This window comes from Nannospalax galili, unplaced genomic scaffold (genome assembly GCF_000622305.1).
Source record: "Nannospalax galili isolate Female #2095 unplaced genomic scaffold, S.galili_v1.0 scaffold24, whole genome shotgun sequence".
NCBI lineage: Eukaryota > Metazoa > Chordata > Mammalia > Rodentia > Spalacidae > Nannospalax > Nannospalax galili.
The window spans coordinates 915,057-938,955 of NW_008352654.1; the positions used below are offsets into that span (position 1 = coordinate 915,057).

Genomic DNA, 23,899 nt, shown 5'->3' on the forward strand with positions numbered 1-23,899 from the left:
ATGGTTGTTAGCTACCATGTGGATGCCAGGAACCAAACCTGGGTCCTCTGTAAGGGCAGCGAATGCTCTTAACTGCTAAGCTATCTCTCCAGCTCAAAAGATTTTTAATCACGTGTATTTGTATACATATGTGTGCACATGAGTGCAGGTGCCCATGGAGGCACCTGGAACTGGAGTTGCAGGTAATTGTGACACCAGACATGGGTGCTGGGAATCCAACTTGGGTCCTATTTAAGAGTATATGTGCTCTTAAACACTGAACCATCTCTCCAGCACCCCATTCGAGCTTCCTGATTCAACAGCAGTATTCATTTTGTAGGTGTTTGATCAGTTGTCAGAGTACACAGACAATGGGAACCAGGAGCTAGTTTTGCTTCCTAAAGATAAGAAGCCACCAGCTTTCACCCTGCATTGCCTTTCCCGTCTATAATCTCCTCCCCAAACCAGGTTTCTCCTCTAAACTTTCACATAAATGCCACATCACCACAATTGCAGGGCCTATGCTTGTTTTCCAGTCCAGGGCACACAGGTTTCAAAACAGAAGGCGTTTTCAATCTTAGTTTTATTTGTTCCCTGCAAGCCTGATTCTCCCTGTGCCAAGGTGTTCCAGGGCTATGAAGTACCCCTGGAAACCAACTCTTAAGGATAAGTGGATTTTTTTTTTTTTTGCACATTTTTTGTTGTTGTTGAGACAGGGTCTCATGTTCCTCAAGCTGACCTCAAACTATGTAGCTAAGGTTGGCCTTGAACTCCTGATCCTCCTGCTTTCAAGTGCTGGGATCACAGGTGTGCACCACCATACCTGGCTTATTTTGCATATTTAGAACTTTTCAGTAGTATCTTTCCAACAGACTGGAGGCTTTGGAAATTGTTTAATAAACCTATTTTAACCTGGAGATTAATTTTTTCTCCCCTTCCCAAGATTAAATACATTAATAAAAAATATCCTTTATCAGTCTCAAATTTGGTTGTACCTTAGAACCAAATTTTAGAGGTTTCGAAACCTCTAAAAATTATTGATGTAGGGGCTGGAGAGATGGCTTAGGGGTTAAGAGCACTGGCTGCTCTTGCAAGGGACCCAGGTTAGGTTCCCAGCATCCACACAGTAAACAACTGTTCCTAATTTCAATTTCAAGGGATTCAGTGTTGCCTTCTGCCTTCTATGGGCACCTCACACATGATACACTTGCAGGCAAAACACTCACAGACATTAAAAAAAAAAAAGTAAACCAGGAGTAGTGGCACAAACCTATATTCCTACTTGGGAGACTGATGCAGAATTGAGTTCAAGGCAAGTCTGGACTACAAACTGAAACCCCAACTAAAAAAAAAGGGGGGGTGGGGGGTGGCAAGATGACTCAGTGGGTAAAGGTGCCTGCTGTCAAGGCCAATGATCTGAGTTCCATGCCCAGGATCCACATGGTGGAGAGAACCAACTCCCACAGGTTGTCCTAACCTCACACACACACACCATGGCACACATATGTCCCCACACATATACACAGAATAAATAAATGTAATAAATTAAAACTACTAAGGCAGAGATCTCATGTGGTAATTCAAGGCTGCAATTTCAGCATTTAGAAGGTTGAAGCAGGAGGACCTCAAGTCTGAGGCCAGCCTAATCTACGTATTGAGAAACTAATAATAATAATAATAAAAATTATAAATATCTAGGTCTCACTCCTGTATTCTGATATGCAATTATGAGGTATGCCCAATCTTTAAAACCAAAAACTCCAGTGTCAGCAGCATTAGGTGCATACCTCTCAAATTCTTCATCCAACATGCACACAGAGAAAGGAGTAATAAGGTACGTGAGTTTGCAGAATCTCAGCAACCATCCCACTACACCCTAAGAAATTCCTAAGGATCTTCATTTACCATGGCTTTTCCTCCTTTGTGACAATAAACACTGGGAATAATGCCCTGCAGGTTATATGGTGGTTCAGACAACACTTAAGATTCTATCTAGCAAAAGAAAAAGACTCATGCGAAAAACAAATTTTCAGGGGCTGTTCTCTTGATCAGACCTTTAATATCTGAATAAATGAACTCGTTCCTATAAGGAAAAGTGGGTGTTTGTTTCCTTCACTACTTGAGGAAGGGTTCTAGGGGAAGCCCAGAAAGCCTCACACATGCAAAGTGCCTGCTCTACCAGGAAGCTATACGCTAGCCTCCAGCACTACTTTATTTATTTATTTATTCATTCATTCATTCATTTTTAAAAATTTTTAATCTTATGTGTATGAGTGTATTGCCTGCATGTATGTGAGTGCACCCATGTCATGCAATGCTGCGGAGGTCAGAAGAGAGCTTTGGATTCCCCCTGGAACTGGAGTTGATGGCTTGTAGCCGCCATGTGGGTGCTGGGAATCGAACCCGGGTCCTCTGCAAGAGCAGTCAGTGCTCTTAACTGCTGAGCCAACTGGCCTGGAACTATGTTGACCAGGCTGGCCTCAATCTCAGAGATCCACCTGCTTTGCCTCCCAAGTGCTGGGATTAAAGGTGTAAGCCACCATGCCTGGCTCAGCACTACTGTATTTAAAGCTGATACAAAAAAAAAAAAAATTTTCCAGGATTATTTAAATTAGCATTGAAGAGGTATGATGTAAGAAAATTATCTTCAAGCACCTACTTCAAACACTTGTCATAACTGCAAAGGGAAAAGGGAATGACTTGGGGAAAAGAAGTTCATGATTATGGGAGACTATCATCTCAACTTGACATTTTAGTTTCCCTGTAATTGAAACACGATGCCTATCTTAAAAACTCATTAATTCTGGCTGGGTGTGGTGGCACACACCTTTAATTCTTGCACTTGGGAGGCAGAGGCAGGTGGATCTCTGTGAGTTCAAGGCCAGCCTGGTCTACATAGTGAGTCCCAGGACAGCTGGGGCTACAGGGAGACCCTGTCTCAAAAAGACCAAAAAAAAAAAAAAAAAAAAAAAACCCAACAAAAAAACCCTCATTAATTCTGAATTACGGCTAGTACTCTGAACATCTATATTACATCCAAATCTAGATTTTATTTATTTTTTTTATTTTTAATTTTTGGTCTTTTTGAGACAGGGTCTCCCTGTAGCCTGAGCTGTACTTGAACTCACAGAGATCCTCCTGCCTCTGCCTTCCAAGTACTGGGACTACAGGAGTGCGCCACCATGCCCGGTCCAAATCTAGATTTTAAAATACTCAGAATTTAAATGAGGGAAACAGAAAACTGGAATTCTAAAATATCAAGAATTGGGCTAGCAAGATAGCTCACTGGATAAGATGCTTACTTTGGAAAGTCTGATGACATGTTTGATCCCCTAGGACCACAGGATGGAAGGAGGGAACTAACTGTCCAAAGTTGTCCTCTGACCACACCAACAATGTAATAAAAAAATTTTTGGGGGTGTTTCTGAGACAGGGTCTCCCTATAGCCTCAATGGCCTGGAGCTTGCTATGTAGACCAGGCTGGCCTTGAACTCACAGAGATCCAGCTGCCTCTGCCTCCTGAGTGCTGGGATTAAAGGCATGCACCATCATGCCTGGCTCAATGTAATAAAATTAAAAAAAAAAAAAAAAAAGCAGATAAAACTGTGTGGGGGGGAAGATTTTTAAAAAGTAGCCCGAAATTAAGATTGTTTCTAAAATACATACAGATAACTAGTAGGAGAATGTAAAAGAGAACGTTTCTCTGTGGCTAAGGATTTCTATTCTGTATATTCACTGGGAACATTTGAAAATATGCTCATAAGGGTTATTTACATGGACATGTAATGCAGTTTTATGGCAGTGAAAAATCATCCAAAAGGAAAAACTAATTTGTTGTAATACATGTGTAAATATATATATATATGAACATATGTGCACCTAAGACAGTAGATGTAGAGAATGTGTAAAAAATTACTTGTGTAAAAAAACCACACACACACACACACACACACACACATTGGTCTTTTTGAGACAGGGTCTCCCTGTAGCCCCAGCTGACCTGAAATTCACTATGTAGACCAGGCTGGCCTTGAACTCACAGAGATCTGCCTGCCTCTGCCTCCCCAGCGCTGGGATTAAAGGTGTGTACTACCCGGCTTCATAACTATATTTTTAAGGTACATATACATATGTATATAAACTAAAAGAAAAAAGTTTGGAAAAATACCTTCAGATGGTATCATAAATACTTCCAAGATTTTATTTGTACTTAAGTGGGGTGTGTGTGTGTGAGTAGTGTTTGTGTTTAATTTTTTTTTTTTTTTTTTTAGGTCTTTTTGAGACAGGGCCTCCCTGTAGCCCCAGCTGTCCTGGAACTCACTATGTAGACCAGGCTGGCCTTGAACTCACAGAGATCCGACTGCCTCTGCTTCCTGAGTGCTGGGATTAAAGGCATGTGCCACCACAGCCCGGCATGTTTAATTTTTTAAATAATGAAAATGAATTCATATCTGTGGCTGGAATAAATACATCCAAAAGATAATGCTCCAACACTTTAAGAAATGAAACTATCAAATTATACCCACCTTGATGGTGACAGGTCTAACAAAGCAGCTTTAATGACACTCATTCTCCTTCCGCAGTGGAAATAGAAAGCAGTGTTTATAGCAGGATATTCTGATCAAATTCACATCCAGATAAAGCCACTCAGCTGCTCCACTCAGCTCAAGGACATCCTCGCTGGTTTCTTTCTCTGGCATACTACTAGAGTACATGCAAGTTGCTTACCTGTATCTTGAGAAATGCAGGCCCTGGAAGGTTATCTGGGGGCAATAGTCACACTTCCACATTAAAGTAAGCAATGGGCAACACTAAACCCTTTGCAAATTCAGTATCAGTATGCTGGATTTGTATTGCCTTCTGGCTCTAGGAAAGCAACTGCTTTTCCAGATCGCAAGAAAAAAGGTGGTCATATATTTATATGTTTCTTTATGACCTAACTTGATGCTTCCTTTCCTAAAAAGACCTTTGACTTTCAGGGTATATGTCACCATTCTTCAGGGTATATATCAGAAGTCACAAGATTATGGCCAGTAGTTTTGGCCTCCAGGTATAGTATCTTTTGCTTCTAGCAAACGCCATAGTATTATGAAAGGACTATTTCACATAAAAAAAAATCCACATTTCCAATATCTTTAGCTTGGATCCTGGTACTTTTCTTGAAGGCAATTAATGTTCCATTAAAATAGGACACGATCAGTCCAGTCCCTACCGTGCCCTCTTGCCTCCTCAACAGAGGCTGAGGGTCAATTGCTATCCATCACTGTTTTAGCTGATGCTTTTCCTTATGACAGAGCTAAGAAGAGATTAATACTTGAACTTACATCTCTATTCAAAGTGGGAAAACTAAGGTAGTCTTCATCATTTCAAGAAAAAAAAGGGGGGGCATTTTTCCATGAGAATACTCCTATATGACTAATTTGGAAACAAAACATGTTTCTGTTGAAGGAATATAACTAAACATGTCATAACTGGCTGAGTCATTTACATGATCTGCCTATACTCTGTGGACACCTGAATTTGCAATGCCTGGTTGATGTAATATGAATGTACCGGTATGCCATGAGTGGTAAGACAGAGGCAGTGAAAAGGCAAACACAAAATTTGGTTTTGTAAATCACATATATATTGACCTACATGAATTAATCTCGTATTTGAAATTCACCAGGTACCAATTCTAAAAATGTTTGTTTAAAATTGCCTAAACCAAGCAATCAATAAACTTCACTCTATATCTGAAAAAAAAAAAGTTTGTTGAGCACCAACTATAAATAGTAGATACTGGCTATCAGGCTGTTACAAGGACAGTGTAGTAAAACTTCTTACCTTCTAAGAGCTTATATTTAAGGCTTGGAGAGAATGTGAAAGAGAAAGACAGGTGCCTGTTACTTATAAAAGCAATTAGGAAGACAGCAGGACAGATCCAAGTAAAGCCCTACAAGAGCTGGGAGGAGGATCAGGGAGGAGGGAGCATGGGAGCTGAAATTTCAGATAATTATACTTTGTAAATGAAGAATAAGGAGAACAGAACATCAGAAAATAGTAGGAAGTACTCCAGAAAGTAAGTCACAGTGTTCCTGCAGGGAGAGCAAGTACAGGAGGCTGGATGGGTGCTGAGCATCAGGTTACTAACAGACCTCCATGCAAAGTGGATGAGCTTGTCCTTACTAATGTGCAGAATGGGGAAGTACCAAGTAAAGCAAATAAGATGCTCATTACTGAAGCTAAAGAAAATAGGCTTCTTACAAAATTATAAAGAAAACCAAAATGATTCCCATAAGCTACCTACACAAATGATTTTCCCTACTCTGTAGGGAAAACTCCATTGTTTCTACACCATAATCAAATTCAAGAGTGATAATTTTTGAGCTCCTGTGGGTAAAAATAAATGCCAATCTAAGAAGCAGTAGTGTTTATGGGAGATTCTAGGTGTATAGCTACCCTATAATTGTGAAACTTTCAGATTTTTTTAAATGTACTGCATTGTTCCTGAAAGAGAAGTTTATATCAGAGTGTATATCCACATTCATATAGCTTAGTAAATACACAGAACAGTGAAGAACTTATCATCCTAAGATTTATGAAAATCCTATAAGGGAGCTGTAAAAAATAACTGAAGTATGGGGTTATAGACTAGGAAACCCAAACTCCAGGCCTTCAGTAACTGTAGGAAGTTAGGCAAGTATCTCCCCTTAACTTTAGAAACTTCACCTGTTTAAAAAAAAGCGTGGATGGATGGGCTACTAAAATGAACTTCAAGGTCCCTCTAATCTGTTAAGTACCAAGTGTTTCAAAGTGGCAGCCCTTGAGTCAGATGTGGCAGGCAAGCTTTGTGGGCTAAGGCACTTACAAACCTACCTCCTAAAACAAAAGGTTCTTAGTGCTGAAATATTCAAGTTCTTATATTAAAAAAATTAAAAATTCAACTAAGTGGCTGTTGAGTGCTCTCCCCCTCCCTGCCCCAAGGCTGAGGAACATCACAGAAAAGAGGGCGAGAAGAATGTAAGAGCTGGAGGATGGGACAGAATGCTGTAAAACACTGTCTTCTCAACATGACATGGCCAATGCACTCATGAACTCCTGCAGCTGTGGTGATCTGTACACCATCAAGCCAACAAGATCAGTCAACCTTTCAGCAAGTATCACTGATTGGGCTTAGTGGGTTAAAAACAAAAGAGGGAGAGGCCATGAAGGTATGAGGGCTATGGGGGGAGAGCTGTGTGCAATGATCAAGATACATGTTTGAAATGGTCAAATAAAGAATACTCTTGGAGCTGGAGAGATGGCTCAGCAGTTAAGAGCACTGACTGCTCTTGCAGAGGAGCCGGGTTCAATTCCCAGCACCCGCATGACCGCTACGAACTATCCTTAACTCCAGTTCCAGGGGAATCTGAAGCCTTCTTCTGACCCCCATGGCATTGCATTACACAGGTGCACTCACCACATGCAGGCAACATACTCATACACGTAAAATAAAAATATAAATATTAAAAAAGAATACTCTTATGAAAAGTTGTGGGGTTGTTTTGCATGTGTGTTTTAAGACAGAAACTCTACATAACCAAGGCTGGCCTTGAGCTCCTGATCTTCCTGCCTCTGCTTCCCAAGTGCTGGGGTTTCGAGCATGTGCCAAGAACAGCCAGTTTTCTTCAAAACCTAGGACTTGGCAAACCAAGACTCATTTCCCTCCAGTCCCAATCTGCTCTGGCTGAAAACTGCTGCTCCTCTCTAACCAGATCTACCATGATATCCAGTGTACCACAGAAAACCTCTGCCTCACTTGCTCAACTCTAAATGAATTTGACTCTTGCCATATACACAAGAAACAGCTCCCATATTTACAAACTCTACAGATGTACAAGCCATGCACTGAGCTAAATGAGAGAACATGCATTCTATTTTATGGAATGAGATGTTGCCCAGCTCTAGAATAGCAACTAAAAGACAGTTAAAAATCTTTATAAATTTGTTGTAATCCTGTAGTAATTCTGCTGACTACATAAAGGGACCTGAAGTATTCTGTTGACTCTCATGACCCCTTGAGAAGGCAGAGAGGCACTATTGATCCTTTTGATGCCCCTTGTCTTCCTTATGGAGCCATGTGGGTTTTAAGAAAAGAAAGGGAAAAGAGGAAAGGAGGAAGGAGGATGGGAAAAGGGGGGTGGGGATCAAAGCATCACACCTAGTCAAGCAACAATAACTCACTGTATGAAATAAGAGACCTGAGTAGGATTTTAAATTACAATGGAAGAAATGTCTATTCTTTAAATATATTAAAAAAAATTTTTTTTGATTACTGCTCTATGACTTACTGTCAAAAACAAAAGTATAAATATTTGGAAGGAAAGTCAAGCTTCTTAAGTGGAAGACCCAAAATTAAGCTTTACCTACATTGTAAAGCATTACATTTCCAGGCTCTCTGTGGAATCCCAAATGCAATGCACTGTTAGCAGGCAGAGGGCCATCCATCACTGCAGCAGGGCACAAAGATGCTCCTGACTTCTGGTAAGATGTAAAAACAATGGACCTCGGGAACTGACATCAGGTCAGTCCTTGAGATACAGGTGCATGTAATTATCCAGGTCCCAAGGACAGCAGCCTAAGGTCTTAACTCTCAGTCATGCACGGATCAGGGAGTCATCAGTCTCTGGCCATTCTGGTCCTCTACGGTACAACATGGTTCATTGCTTTGTCACAATTCAATAAGGAAGGACTTCCTAGGAAAGAAGGTCTGTTGCTGTCATCTCATTATGGTCATGGTCTCTTGACAGCAGTTCCACTGTGCTGTGCTGGCTCTTGAGTGTTTGTCACCCTTTGAGGATGTCTATGAAAAGGATACCTCCAGTACCACTCCTTCATTGCTAGAAATTAGGCAGGTGTAGGAAGGCAGAGTGATTGAGTATATTGGAAATTCACAATTTATAACAGCAAGACAGCATGAGAATCCACTCATGGAAACCTGGTAAATTAAAGTTTAGTAAAGACATTAAATATTATACAGCCACAAAAGAAAATGGGATCAAATGCTAGTCAGCAATAAAAAGGAACAAACTGTTGATATACATCACATCTTGAATGAGTCTCCAAAGAATTATGCCAAACAACAAAAGCAAAAACACCAATCCCAAAAAAGTTATAGAGAGTATATTTCACTGCATAACATTCTTTACGTGACAAGATTATACAAATGAAAACCAGAATAGTGGCTACCTAGAATGAGAGATCTGGAAAGGGGAGGAGGACCACACTGGAGGTGACTATGCAAACCTACACATGATGAATTGTACCTACATATTCCATGCCATGAAAGAACAGGTTTTTTGTTTTTGTTGTTGTTTTGGTTTTTTTTTTTTTTTTTTTTTTTTTTTTTTTTTTTTTTTTTTTTGGTATTTTTGAGACAGGGTCTCACTGTAGCCCCAACTGGCCTGGTACTATGTAGACCAAGCTAGCCTCAAACTCACAGAGATCCTCCTGCCTCTGCCTCCCTAGTGCTGGGATTAAAGGCATGGGCTACCACACCTGGCAAGAATAGTTTCACAGTTGAAACAATTTCTAAAAGCTTTCAATAAACCTAGTAAGATGGTAACTCTGGAAAGCTAAGGAGAGATCACAGGAATATTTTATGTATGATCAGAATGACCACTAAGACATGCTGTTATACGAATATGAGGTAGCATACAAAAACCAGTAATAACGTTAACACTCAATGCTAACCCACAAAATTTTCTCAAAGACCACAAAAGAAAATTTTAATGCTAGTTACAGGTGGGGTAATGGAAGTCTGAGGGAGGCAGATGGCAGTGACTTTAATATACACATTCTTGACCCTTCCCTTCTCAATTTTGTACCATACAAATGCATTGCATATTCATAAAAATCACAATTTTCTGTTTGAATATGTGAAACCAAATCAGTGTTTTGTTCATGCTCATGGTCTGGAAATTGCTTTCTGTCACGACTCCTGTTCTCCTGCGGATCTAATCAGCCTTTGCTTTTGAATCTCTCAAGCCTCCGTGTTAGTTCTGAAGATCAGAGTCACCAGAATTCAGAAAATGCTTTGAAATAATCACTCCTCCACATACCCACACTCTGGACTATTTTATATGGCTCTGCTCAATGATGGCAGCTGACTATGTAAGGTCAGCTTCAAGAAAATTAAAACATCATGAGTTTCAAAAGCATGTGAGAATAAGTAAAAACTGGATTTGTTACTGGTTCACTTTCACTATCTGGCTGGTGCTGTGATAAGCAGCTGCAGTATCCCAATTTCATCCCCGGGACAATTCTGAGGTGTGTTCTATTATGATTTTTATTATACAGATAGATATATTAATTTTTTTCATTTTTAGAGATGAGGAAAATCAGAGTTCAGACAGGTTCAAAGATTCATTTGAGATCACACTGGTTTTGAGAGAGGACCTGAGTTTATACTAGAGTCAATACAAAAATAAGGAATCAAGCCTTTTGATAGCTCATAACAAAATCTCTAAAATACATTTGGGGCAGCTGTGTGGTCTGTTCATATCTGAGAACTTGTTACTTTTATGGTCCTAGCAATTAAGCCTGGCTCCAGATGCCTATTAACAAAATATCTGCACTTTGCAATTACCAGGATAAAACACTTAACACAAACACCGAGGGCCTTCACGGCAAGTAAAGCTAACCTGAAATTAGTGAATTCAATTTGAAATTTAATAGACTCCAGGTGAGATAGCATCTACTTCGGTTTGTTCTTTCTTCTACAAGAAAAATCCAGCCAGAAAATTTAACAACTTTTTCTGGTTTATTCATTGATATCTGAACCAAATGCAAACGTCTAGAAAATTGTAGGGGTCAAAAATAATCATCAAGGGGCTGGAGAGACAGCTCAGCAGTTAAGGGCACTGGCTGCTCTTGCAGAGGACCTGGATTTGATTCCCAGAACCCACATGCTGTCCAACAACCATCCATAACTCCAGTTCCAGGGGATCCGATGCCCTCTTCTGAACTCTGTGAGCACTGTACGAAATGGGTGCACTTACCATACATGCAGGCAATATACTCATATACATAAAATAAAACAAAAAACATTTTTAATAATCATCAAGGGCTAAGAATATAGCTCAATTGGCTGAACACTTGCCTATCATGCATGGAAGAGGCTCTGATTTAGATCCTCAGCACTTCAGGGTGAAAAAAGAAAAGTACCAAAAAAGCAGGCTACTGTATACTGTTGGTATCTGATGATTTTTTTTAAGCACTAAAATACTTAAAATATGCTGACTTAATCCTAAATAAATGATTCTCAAATAGGAAAACTGTCTGTACCTCACGTATCTACTTCCTTGCACAGGACATTGTAGAGTTGAAGAACTAAAATAAAAAGTTTTAATTTAGTTAAAAATATCTGGAACATTCGCCAACATCAGACTATTTTGTATAAGATACAAGAAACTAAAAAAATTAAAATAAACTAATATGCTCAAAATAAAAAATGTAAAAGCGTACCCAAGAGCTTTCTGAAATAAGAAAAATGATGTTAATAAAGCTGAAAAAGAATTTCATAACAGCCTCATATTGGCCTAGCAGAGTCGAGAATCATTGTGTCTATTATAATTTCTTTTTGGTACCTAATCTTTTTCCGTTAATGTCTTTACATAGAACTTATTTGTTATGTTCAATTCTTAAAGCAGGTAGTACTACTATGTTCATGCCTGATGGTCACATTAACCTGTACTTTCTGAACACTGGCATAAGTCATTTCTGATTCTGTGGACTCTTCCTCTCCCTTCTTGGTATAACAACAGACACAAAGCCCTGGTTGCAAAGCCCATGATTCATGGGTGATCATCATTCATTTCCGTGACATTCTGAGCGCTATAGAAAGGTTAAAGATAATGGAAGCATCTTTAAAAAAATCCCCCCCAACAAAATAACTGAAACATCATCTACTACAAGAACACAGAAGCTTTCATTGCTCCTGAACTAGAGAACATATTCTGTATATTTTGCTTTTGGTAAGAAAAGACACTGGAGAGCTTTCATAAACAGTAAACAAGTCTCTGTACAAACAAGAAGTCTATTTGGCTATCTTGCAATATATCTTTACCAACACAATAAAGGTAGCTGAGAGGATCAGTATGTAGAAATGTATTATAGGCCTGAATAAGCAATCAAAATGTCTTATTAAACACTACAAAGAGTGGAAATCATTTAATGAAGCAAATTATACATTCAACATTAACTTGTTAATGAGCTTAGCCTTTTAGGATTAAACATTCAGATTTCAATGAACATAAAAGTACAGAAAGTTGTTGGAATTACCATTAGTCTTCAGTCTGATAAAATCAAGTTATTGAACCCAAAGTGATAGCACTGAACTGTTAGTAAATAGTTGCTCTATTCACAGTATTTAATGTAGGTTAAAAAAAAACCCAAATGAAAAAGGACAAATCCACAACAACAACAAAAACTAAGGAGACTTTCATCCATGACAGAAAGGAAATATTTCAAAATGTTGAGGTCTTCAGTGAATAGGTTTACAAACTGCTGAACTGGCTTACCAAATAGAAATGGTGTTTGAGTAAGAAAAGCTCTTCTCTATCTTCTTTCATGATAGAAGATAACCTTTTAATTTGCAGAAAAAGAGGAAAAATAGCCAGCCCCCTTTTTACACTTTAAAAAAATGATATTGGGATTTTAGCTGTATTTCTGCACTCTAGTTGGGATTATCCACAAGAGATGAAATTCTATGAGAAGACCATGCTTTCTGTAGTGAGCAATCTGGCAAGAACCTGAAAACCTGATAGGTTTAAAGGCTGAATGCCAGAGGGCTCTGCATCTCCACACTCCTTTTCCAGTGATCCAAATTTAAGACTCAACAACTCAAGTTCAAAGTAAGGCAACAGCTTGAATTCTGTGGAGCACATCAGTTCTGTTTACCTGGATTCAAAACCAAGTGAGGAGAAAAAAAAAAAAAATCAAAACATAATATAGCACAAAGAGGAAAGAAAGAAGAGAGGAAAGAACAAAGAGAGAATCCTTATATTCCTACCCAGCCCCACCCCAAAACATGTTACAGAGGAGACATGCCTCAGAGAACTATAAGTATTTGAACTTGGTCTCTATTAGTTTTTAAGACACAGAGATAAAAAATAAACCAGCTATGCCAGGTGTGGTGGCGCACGCCTTTAATCCCAGCACTTGGGGGGCAGAGGCAGGCGGATCTTTGTGAGTTCAAGGCCAGCCTGGTCTACATAGTGAGTTCCAGGACAGCTGGGGCTATAAGGAGACCCTGTCTCAAAAAGACAAAACAAAACAAAAAAAACACAACAACAACAACAAAAATCAGCTATAAAACAAAGATGAGTGTTTTGAACATCACTGAGCCTTATGCTCTACAAGGTGCTACCAAACCATTGAACTAATACTCAATAGGAAAGAGGTTTTAGGATGTTCAGCGAGCATGTAGTCAGGACACATATTTATAAAAGCAATAAAAATATTAAGAAAATAAGAGAAAAGGGCCCATGCTATATAGCCCATGAATCTCATTGGCTTTATCGTGAAAGTTTATTGTTTTTTAATTCTAGTACAATCAGCTACCAGTTACATACAGTAAAAAAAACACCCCAAAACAGCCACAAAGCAATGATGATAGTCTGTGATATTGTATGGTGGAGGAAATATTCTCTGGTGGAATCCTCCAGTGGACTCCCACCTGGCTTCTGAAGTTATACTAACCCTCCCTCCCCAAATTAGTTAAAAAGAAAAATATCTTGCTTGGGTACAGCAAGATTCTAAAACCTCTTGGGGACACTGGAGAACTCTTAAAAAATGAAAGTGGTAGAAACAAAACAAAAATTGAAACGTGGAAACAAGGTGACACAAAGAAGCTTCATGAAGTCTTGGCTTCAGATCACCTCAAAGCGAACCACCTGAAAGAAAAGAAAAAGGGATCATTCCGGAAAGAACAGGACGAAGACTCAGCAGACCTCAGTATCCTAGTATGACTCCACCCTTCACAGAACCCCATCTTTTCTTAATCTTTTTATTTTTATAAGTGAGCTGATTACAAAAAAAACTGTTTTCTTTTCTAACATTCTATATTGCAAATGTTAGTACATACTTACTTGTTCAGAAAAAGAAAAAGCATTTTTAGTAAAGCATGCTGTCTTCTTAAACCTTTTGAAGCAACAACATAACAGGTTACTTATGAGGCTGGGTACTCTTACCTTAGAGGAATAATGACTCCACTCAAAAACTAAGTCTCATATATATTTGGTTCGATTGAGGGCTTTTTCAGCCAGTTGACCACTTTCATCTGTGATCTTCTCCCAATCAGTCTGTCCGACCACAAAACCTATGGCCCTTTTCCTATCTGCATCTTTCTTTTCTTCTAGGTCTGCCCATCTCACCTAAAGAGAAAAAAGCATTAGACTGGGTTGTTGGGATTGGAGAAGGTCAGTTTCCCTCTTTGGATAATTTAGTGGGTGGAGTAACAGACTTAAAAAAAACTTAAGAATTAAGGCAGGCATGGTTGCACTTGCCTTTAATTCCAGCACTCGGGGAGGCAGAGACAGGCAGATCTCCGAATTCAAGACCAGCGTGGTCTACATAGTGAGTTCCAGGCCAGCTGGGGCTACAGAAAGACTCTGTCTCAAAAAAGACCAAAATCAAAACAAAACAACCCTAAAAATTAACCTAAGGAAATTAGAAAAATCCACTGATCTTAAATCAAAGAGAGAAAACTGGTTATTTATCAAATCCTAACTCATTCCAGCAGTTCAGCTTTCAGCTCAGTCTTGATCTTTATACTTCCTCCACTCCTCAACCTCTCCTCACCCCCCTTTTTTGATTCAGTACTCAGGGGTTGAACCTAGGGCCAAGCATGCCAGGCAAGGACTTTACCACTGAGCTAAAGATATCCTTAGCCCTTGTCATTCCTTTTTATTTTATTTTTATTTATTTATTTTTAAACTTTTTTAATTTTAATTTTATGTGTATGCGTGTATTGCCTGCATGTAGGTAAGTGCATCCAAGTCGTGCAATGCCCATGGAGGTCAGAAGATGCTGTCGGATCCCCTGGGACTGGAGTTATAGATGGTTGTTAGCTGTCATGTGGGTGCTGGGATTGACAAGGTCTTCTGCAAGAACAGTGTTCTTAACCGCTGAGCCATCTCTTCAGCCCCATCACTCCTTTTTAAGTAAGACCTTCCTGTTTCCATTCCCTGCCAGAGTGACCTTCTTAAATAACACACAATTGTGACTCTTGCCTGCTTCAAGTTTTCCCCTCACTTATAAGACAATGTCTAACAACCCAGGTCCTACTTGATATATCTAGTCTATTCCCTGGCATCTCTCCAGTGCCTAAGGCGTTTTATACAAACAATACATACCTTATTCTAGTTCTCAGAGTATATCAGGCTATTTTACACCTCTGTAACTTTGTTTTTGCTTTACCCTTGTCTATCTTGCATGAGTCTAGACATCTTCCCCTGCTTTTGTCCTTTTATTCCTTTGCAATTAATCACTGCTTTCCTGGATTTGTCTGCATTTTGACATGTGTAATTTTAATTTCCATTTTGTAGTATAACTATTCATTTATACATACACATAATATATACAGACTATAAATACCTTAGAAGGACTAAGCTCAATTTATCACTGCACAATAAATATTTCTTGAAATTTAATTAGAGGAAAAATAACAGGAAACTAGTATTTTCATTCACGAACTAAAGCAACCCACTGCCTCAAATGATATTATGGAAAGATTAAAACTGTAGATATATGGTTCAGGAATTTCCTATTGGTCCTTTGACTTTTCAAAAAAATATTATTAATTTTTATTTTATGTGTATGAGTGTTTTGTTTTGGATTTTTTCAGATGGGGTCTCTCTGCAGCCCCAGCTGGCCTAGAGCTATTAAGACTGTCCTCACTTGCAGATTTGCCTGCCTCTGCCTCCTGAGTGCTGGGATTAAAGGCACATATCACCACACCTGGCTCTGTATTAGTGTTTTGTCTGCATATATGTAAGTGCAACATGTGCATGCAATGCCCACAGAGGCCATAAAAGGCATCAGATCTGAAAATGAAATTATAGGCAGTTGTGAACTGCCATGTGGGTGCTGGGAGCCAAACTTTGGTCTTCTGCAAGAGCAGTCAGTGCTCTTAATCAATGAGCCATCTCTCCAGCCCCGTTCCATTTTTTAATTTTTTATTTTTTGGTCTTTTTTTTGAGACAGGGTCTCCCAGTAGCCCCAGCTGGCCTGGAACTCACTATGTAGACCAGGCTGGCCCCGAACTCACAGAGATCCGCCTGCCTCTGCCTCTGGAGTGCTGGATTAAAGGCGTGTGCCACAAACCCCAGCTCCATTTATTTTTTTAAAAGACAGATTTATATATTGTATTAAGGTTTTAAAATATGCCAGGTGTGGTGGTGCGTGCCTTTAATCCCAGCACTTGGGAGGCCGAGGCTGGCGGATTTGAGTTCAAGGCCAGCCTGGTCTACATAGTTTCAGGCCCGGTGGATATACAGGGAGACCCTGTCTCAACAACAACAACAACAAAGGTTTTAGGGGCTGGAGAGATGGCTCAGTGGTTAAGAGCACAGACTGCTCTTGCAAAGGACCCAGGTTCAATTCCCAGCACCCACATAGCTGCTAACAACTGTCTATTGCTCCAGTTCCAGGAAATCCGACAACTTCTGATCTCTGCAGGCATTGCATGACACAGGTACACTCACATACATGCAGGATACACTCATACATATTAAAGTAATAAATGAAATTAAAAAAAGGTTTTAAAAAATATATGCATATACTTCATTCTGCAAGAGCTAAAAATATTTAAACAGAGGTTATGACACTGTTGGTTTGTCGGTGCATGAACAGCATCAAAGTATTCAAATGCTGTTATTTTTGAGTCCAATGCCTTTATCTCTCGGCCACCACAGCCTTACATCAAATGCTGTTATTTTAAATATTGTTCGTGATTTATTATGTCACAAGAACAGAGAACCAGAGCATTGGAATTCTGTGCTTCTTACACTGGACATGGAAATGCATTATTTTTCTAAGGTATATTGACTTTCCCCTTTTAACATTTGTAACACTGACTGATGATGAAATGACTAGCCTTCTAACATCCGGTCACAGGGAAGATAGAGAGGACTGGTAGTTGGGGAAAACTTGTTAACATTGACTCTTCTTTACTACTTTTTTTGGATGCATGTGTATGTAATGCACATGAGAGTGGTGTATGTGCTATGTGTGTACCAATACACAAGCAAATGTGAGTATGGAGGCTAGCAGTTGATGGCTGGTGTCTTCCTTCATTGCTCTCCACCTTATATACTGAAGCAGAATCTCAGACTTGTACCCAGAGCTCTAGGATTCCGTTAGTATAGTTGGCCAGCTTTCTCTGGGGAGTCCCTGTCTCCTGCCTCCCACATGTTCGGAAAATAATAAGGGCTTCAGTATACAAAGATTTTTGGGTCTTCTACCTGTTGGTGCAAAACACAGCTCTAGTTAAGAAAATAGTTTATCATAACTGATCATAATTGATGAGCCAATTATGAGTGACCACAGCCTGAGAACACAGATTCAGGTTGCCCCAATAACATGCTCATGTGTGAGTGGTTTCATCAACTTTTTATAGTTATAGAACAAAGAAAAGTCATAAATAAAGACATTTTTCAAAGACATTGGCGGGATTATCAGGCAGATAAAAGATAGCCCAAGATAATTTGGCTCTAGATCTACAATATTCCAAATCTCTAAAACCATCAAGTTCTTATCTGTTAGCTAGCTTTGTAGAATCTTCAACTAGTGTGGCCTTTTCACCTCAGCCTGGGAACTTCAATTCAAATACCCATCAAGATGTTTTTCCCTTTCCTTGGTGATACTGGAGACTGAACCCAGGGCCTTGTGCATGTTAATTAAGTTTGTACCATCAAGCTTTAGTGCCAAACATTATTTATTCTGATTCAGACATACTCTTAGTTCCACTTAGGAACAAGGGTACACATTTTATCTGGTAAGGGCGTACATACAATGATCACTGAAAAGGTAACTCAGCTCACAGAAAATTAAAATCCACGTCTAAGAGCCTCAACAGTTAAGTACACTGTGAGAAACTGTATCCGGCTACTTTTGTTTGGAGTTTAGCATCTAAGATTTTAAAACTCAGATAAAAAGAAAAGTATAGAGTTTGGAAGAAAATGTAATTATCTTTTAGAAAACACCAATTTAGGGTCATCAAGATGGGTCAGTGGGTAAAAACACTTACCATGAAGCCTGATCATCTGATATTAATCCCTAGAGCCCCTGTGAGGTAGGGGAATAGAACCAACTCCACAAAATTGTCTTCTGACCTCTACAGCACACCGTGGCATGTGCACACACCGTAATACATATTCCTCCACACAAAAAAATTTTAAAGTGAACACACTGATTTAGCATGAATGATTTAAGATTTAAAAAAAACTTTGTTATTATTAAAGTGTGCATGTATGTGTGTGTGCTCATATGGCATGATGTGGTGTATGGAAGTCAGAGGACATTACTGCTGAGTTGGTTCTTTCCTTCCACCTTTATGTGCGATTTGGGGATCAGACTCAGGTGGTCAGGCTTGCATATTTGCACTTACCTATACCTGCTGAGCCATCTTGCTGGACAATGACTAAGATTTTTAAAAATGGAATTAAAATATTTTGCTGAATATCTCTAATATTTCTCTGAATATCTCTAATTAGACTATTAGACTTATCTACTTGAAGCCAGCCATTTAATTCATAGGCCTCATACACATTCAACTTGTAGAATAAATGAATGACCATGAAAATACTGAAAGTAAATTATGAGGCAGAAAAACAAGTTCATCCAGAAAAGGCTTCTGTTTTTTTTTTTTTTGGCCTTTTTGAGACAGGGTCTTCCTGTAGCCCCAGCTGGTCTTGAACTCACAGAGATCCACCTGCCTCTGCCTCCTGAGTGCTGGGACTAAAAGCATGCACCACCACACCCAGCTATCAGAAAAGGCTTCTTAATATTTAAGTCCATTCTAATTTTCCTAAAGATATTTTTGGGATTTACAACACATTTGTTATCTCACACACACACACACACACACACACACACACACACACACACACACATACGTCACACATAGATAAATTAGCTATAAAAAAATAATTGTGACTCAGAAAAATCTTGACTAACATTTGAAGGTTTGAGGTACATGTATTTCATCTGTTGTCATAAAAATATTTCTAAGCATGTGGTGTGGTAGCGCAGGCTCTTTTTATAAAATATTTTCATTTATTTTTTAAAATTTTATGTGTATGAGTGTGTTGCCTGCATGTAAGTGCACCTGTGTAGTGCAATGCTGCGGAAGTCAGAAGCAGAAGTCAGATTCCCAGGAAATGGGAGTTACACACAGTTGTTAGCCACCATTTGGGTGTTGGGAATCAAACACAGGTCCTCTACAAGAGCAGTCAGTGCTTTTAACCACTATGCCATCTCTCCAGCCCCAGAAGCACATGCCTTTAATCCTAGCACTTGAGAGGCAGGCAGATCTCTGTGAGAACAAGGCCAGTATGGTCTGTAAAGAGAGTTCCAGGCTAGCTGAGGCAACCAGCTCAGCAAAACCCCAAAACAAAAACTCAAAAATTTCTAGGCAAGTAAAACTTCTCAAAGATAAATTACATTTTAATTCTTTAACTTTTTAAGTTACAGTCAAGTAACTTACTTTCAGATTCTCCTTTCTATTTATGTGTGATGAAATATACTTTCTGTTGGAGGCTGGAGGGATAGCTCAGTGGTTAAGAGTACTGGCTGCTGGGCTGGAGAGTTGGTTCAGCGGTTAAGAGCACTGGCTGCTCTTGCAGAGGACCCACATGGTGGCTAACAACTGTCCATAACTCCAGTGCCAAGGGCTCTGATGCCCTCTTCTGACCTCCGTAGGCATTGTACGACACAGGTGCACTTACATACATGCAGGCAATACACTCACGCACATAAAATAAAAATAATAAAATATATTTTTTTAAAAAACAAAAATAAATAAATAAATAAATAAAAAATGTTTTAAAAAAATGTACTGGCTGCTAACAACCATCCATAACTCTAGTTCCAGGGGATCTGATGCCCTCTTCTGACCTCCCCAGGCATTGTATGACTCGAGTGCACTGATATACATGCAGACAACATGCTCATACACATAAAATAAAATTAATACTTTCTGTTAAGAATGACATTAAGAGTAGATAAATTTTTGAAATTCTATTTACTTACTTACTTACCTACTTACTAGTGGTTCTGCGGTGGAACCCAGGACCTTGTACATGCTAGGCAAGCACAAATTACATTTTGAAACCTAGCCATTCAGGTATATTTCTGATATGATTAACTCTAAAATATGGCCTTTTTGAGTACTTTGGGTACTTTCAAATTACTCTGTAATTTGAAACTGTAATTTCCAAGCCACCTCCCAAGTATAGCCACTCCTACTCTTATATGTGTTTTGTTTTGTGAGGCTGGGTCTTACTCTGTAGCCCAGGCTATCCTGTAAAATACTACATTGCTCAGACTGGTCTCACCACAGAGTATCTTCCTTCCTCCATTTCCAAGGTGCTAGGATGTACCACCATGCCTAGCTAGAGCCACTTCTATTTCTGTTGGCTTCAATCTTAAAGTCCTTGGGTGAGACTAGGCACAAATAAAAAGCCATTAATGGGATTTCTCTTTTTCACACCCTCCATCAACACAGACAAAAGTGGGCTTACAGGATATCTGCAATATCTGAACTTTTTTTTATATATATAGGGTCTTACTATGTAGCTCTGACTGGCTTGAACTCCCTATGTAGAACAGGCTGGCCTCAAACTCAGAGACTACTTGCCTCTGTCTCTACCTCCTTTCTGCTGTGATTAAAGGGGTGGACCACCACACTTGGCTTGTCCATGGTATTTGAAGGCACTGTGAAATCTGGATTCTTTGAAATGATATCCACTGTATGGTATTCTACTAACATTTTTGTTCTCTTAGACTCTAAAATACTGTTTTAACATTCAAGAACTGAGGAAATTCTTTTTTTTTTTTTTTTTTTTTTTTTGGTCTTTTTGAAACAGGTCTCCCTGTAGACCCAGCTGGTCTTGAACTCACAGAGATCCGCCTACCTCTGCCTCCCAAGTGCTGGGACTAAAGGTATGCACCACCACGCCCAGTGAGAACTGAGGCAATTCTTTAAAAATACAAAGAATGGTTGGAGAGATAGCTCAGTCACTAAAAGTACTTGCTGCTCTTGCAGAGGACCCAGTTTTGGTTTCTAGCACCCACATGGTGGCTCACAACAAAAGAAACTCCAGTTCCAGGGAATCCAATGCCCTTTTCTGACCTCTGAAGGCAAAAGGCACACATATACAAGAGCACAGGCAAAACACTTATACACATAAAATACAAAGAAGTGGTAAATAGCATTTGTTTTTCAACTAACAGGCTGTCCAAAATTTAAGCCAGGCCTGGTGATACTGACCAATAATCTCACCTACTCTGGAGACTGAAGCAAGAATATCGAAGCTAAAAATCTGCATGGGCTAAAAAAGTGAGGTCAAAGCTGGGCATGGTGGTGCACGCCTGTAGTCCCAGCACTTGGGAGGCAGAGGCAGGCGGATCTCTGTGAGTTCAAGGCCAGCCTGGTCTCCATAGTGAGTTCCAGGACAGCTGGGGCTACAGGGAGACCCTGCTTCAAAAAGACCAAAAAAAAGTGAGGTCAAGATCAATCTAGGTAACTTAAATCAGACCTGACTCAAAATAAAAATTATAAAGAGGGCTAGGGATACAGCTAAGTGGTACAGTATTTGCCTAGCATGTGTAAAGACCTAGATTCACTATCAAGTACTACAAAAATAAAAAGATATAAAGAAATGCAGAAGTTTGATAACAGCACTGCGGGTGTAAGTGTCAGAAAAACAGGCATCTACTTACATATGGGTAAGCAGGTGTAACCTTTCCAGAAAATAAATTTTATCATCATCTGTCTGAATGACAAATCACAGTCTATGACTTATTGCTAAAAATTTGCCCCAGGGATATATTACAAAAAGATGCCAAGATGTAAGCTAGGTGAGGTGATGTGTACCTGTAATTCCAGCAGAGGGAGGAGGACTTGAATTCCAGGCCAGCATATGCTCCAAGAGGGACCTGTTGAGATAGCCAGGGGAAAGTGGATGGAGGTAGGGAGAATGACACAAAGACATGTGTACCGCATCTTCTACAGTGGTATTTGCTTTTTTTTTTTTAATTTATTTTTATTTTATGTTTATGAGTGTATTGCCTCCATGTCTGTGAATGCACCCATGTCTCACAATCCAGAAGAGGATGTTGGATCACCTGGAACTGGAGTTATGGGCAGTTGTTAGCTGCTATGTGGGTGCTGGAAACAGAAGCCAGGTCCTCTGCAAAGGCATCCAGTGCTCTTAACCACTGAACCATCTCCCAATCCCACAATAATATTCTTTCATTTTTTTGGTCTTTTTGAGACAGGGTCTCCCTGTAGCGCCAGATGGCCTGGAACTCACTATGTAGACCAGGACGGCCTTGAACTCACAGAGATCTGCCTCCCAAGTAGTGGAATTAAAGGCGTGAGCTACCATGCCCAGCATATTTGTTCTTTTTTTTTAAAAATTTTATTTATTATTTTTATTTTATATGTATGTGTATATTGCCTGCATGTATGTAAGTGCACCCATGTTGTGCAATGCCTGAGGAGGACAGAAGAGGCTGTAAGATCCCCTGGAACCTGAGTTATGGACAGTTGTTAACTGCCATGTGGGTGCTGGGATCCAAAGAACAGTCAGTGTTCTTAACCACTGTGCCATCTTGCCAGCCCATAATATTTTTTCTTAAAACAAATTTTTATTAATTAATTTATGTATGTGTGCATCACTATGACAGGTGCCCAGAGGCCAGGTGCTGGGAACCAATCTTGGGTCCTCAGAAAGAGCAGCAAGTGCTCTTAACCGCTGAGTCATCACTTTCCAGTCACTCATGATAGTATTTATGTTAGTAATAAAATGGAAATAACACCAGCATCCATCAATGAAGGACTAGGGTAAATAACTATATAACCCTTAAAAATGAATGCTCAGGTCCCTGTAGCCCTGCTAACCTGAAACTCACTATGTAGACTAGGCTGGCCTCCTAGAGATCTGCCTGCCTCTGCCTCCCAAGTACTGAGGTTAACAGTGTGAGCAACCATACCTGGCTATTTTTTAATATTTAAAAAAATTTTGAGTTATTTATTTTTATTTTATGTGTATGAGTGTTTTGCCTGCATGTATGTTAAGTGCACCATGTGCATGCATGCCCACGAAGTCCAGAAGAGGGCACTGGATTCCCTGGAATTAGAGTTATGGATGGTTGTTAGCTGTCATGTGGATACTGAGACCTGAACTTGGGTCCTCTGCAAGAGTAGCCACTAAGCCATTTCTCCAGCCCTCTTTATTTATATTTTTTGGGACAGGGTTTCATATATATAGCTCAGGGTGGTCTCAAATTCCCTATGTAGCCAAGAATGACCTTAAATTCCTGATCCTCCTGACTCCATCTCCTAAGTGCTAGCATTACAGGCATGTACTACCATGACAAGTTTACGCAGTGCTGGAGATCAAACTCAAGACTTCATGCATGTGAAGCAAGCCCTCTACCAAATTTTATTCTCAGTCCTGTATCTGTCACTTTTATTGAACATCTATGTGGAAGACTGACCTCACATCCTGGCTTCATTTCTCTATTTTATTTCATCACAAAAATTCTCCAAAATGCTTACATGTTCTGCAGTTTTTCAATTCCTACTCACTTTTTTAAAAAATATTTTTTATTATTTTTTTATATGTATGTGTATATTGCCTGCATATATGTAAGTGCACCCATGTCATGC

At 39.5% G+C, this 23,899-nt stretch overlaps 1 protein-coding gene across 5 annotated transcripts in view; it reads right to left on the reverse strand.

Annotated features, from left to right (window-relative positions):
• Positions 1 to 13,490: 13,490 nt before the first annotated feature.
• The window catches only part of Ylpm1 (YLP motif containing 1), a 94,062-nt gene continuing 83,653 nt past the window's right edge, over positions 13,491 to 23,899 (reverse strand). For 3 of the 5 annotated variants that reach the window (XM_029554378.1, XM_017802366.2, XM_008849733.2), the window contains 2 exons: positions 14,193 to 14,375; positions 13,491 to 13,895 (listed from right to left, as the gene is read on the reverse strand). In XM_029554378.1, coding sequence (XP_029410238.1) covers positions 14,229 to 14,375 — 147 coding nt within the window. In that variant the 3' untranslated portion in view covers positions 13,491 to 13,895; positions 14,193 to 14,228. The remainder of the gene's footprint in view (positions 13,896 to 14,192; positions 14,376 to 23,899) is intronic. The other 2 variants (XR_003846534.1, XM_008849734.3) reach the window with 2 other exon arrangements.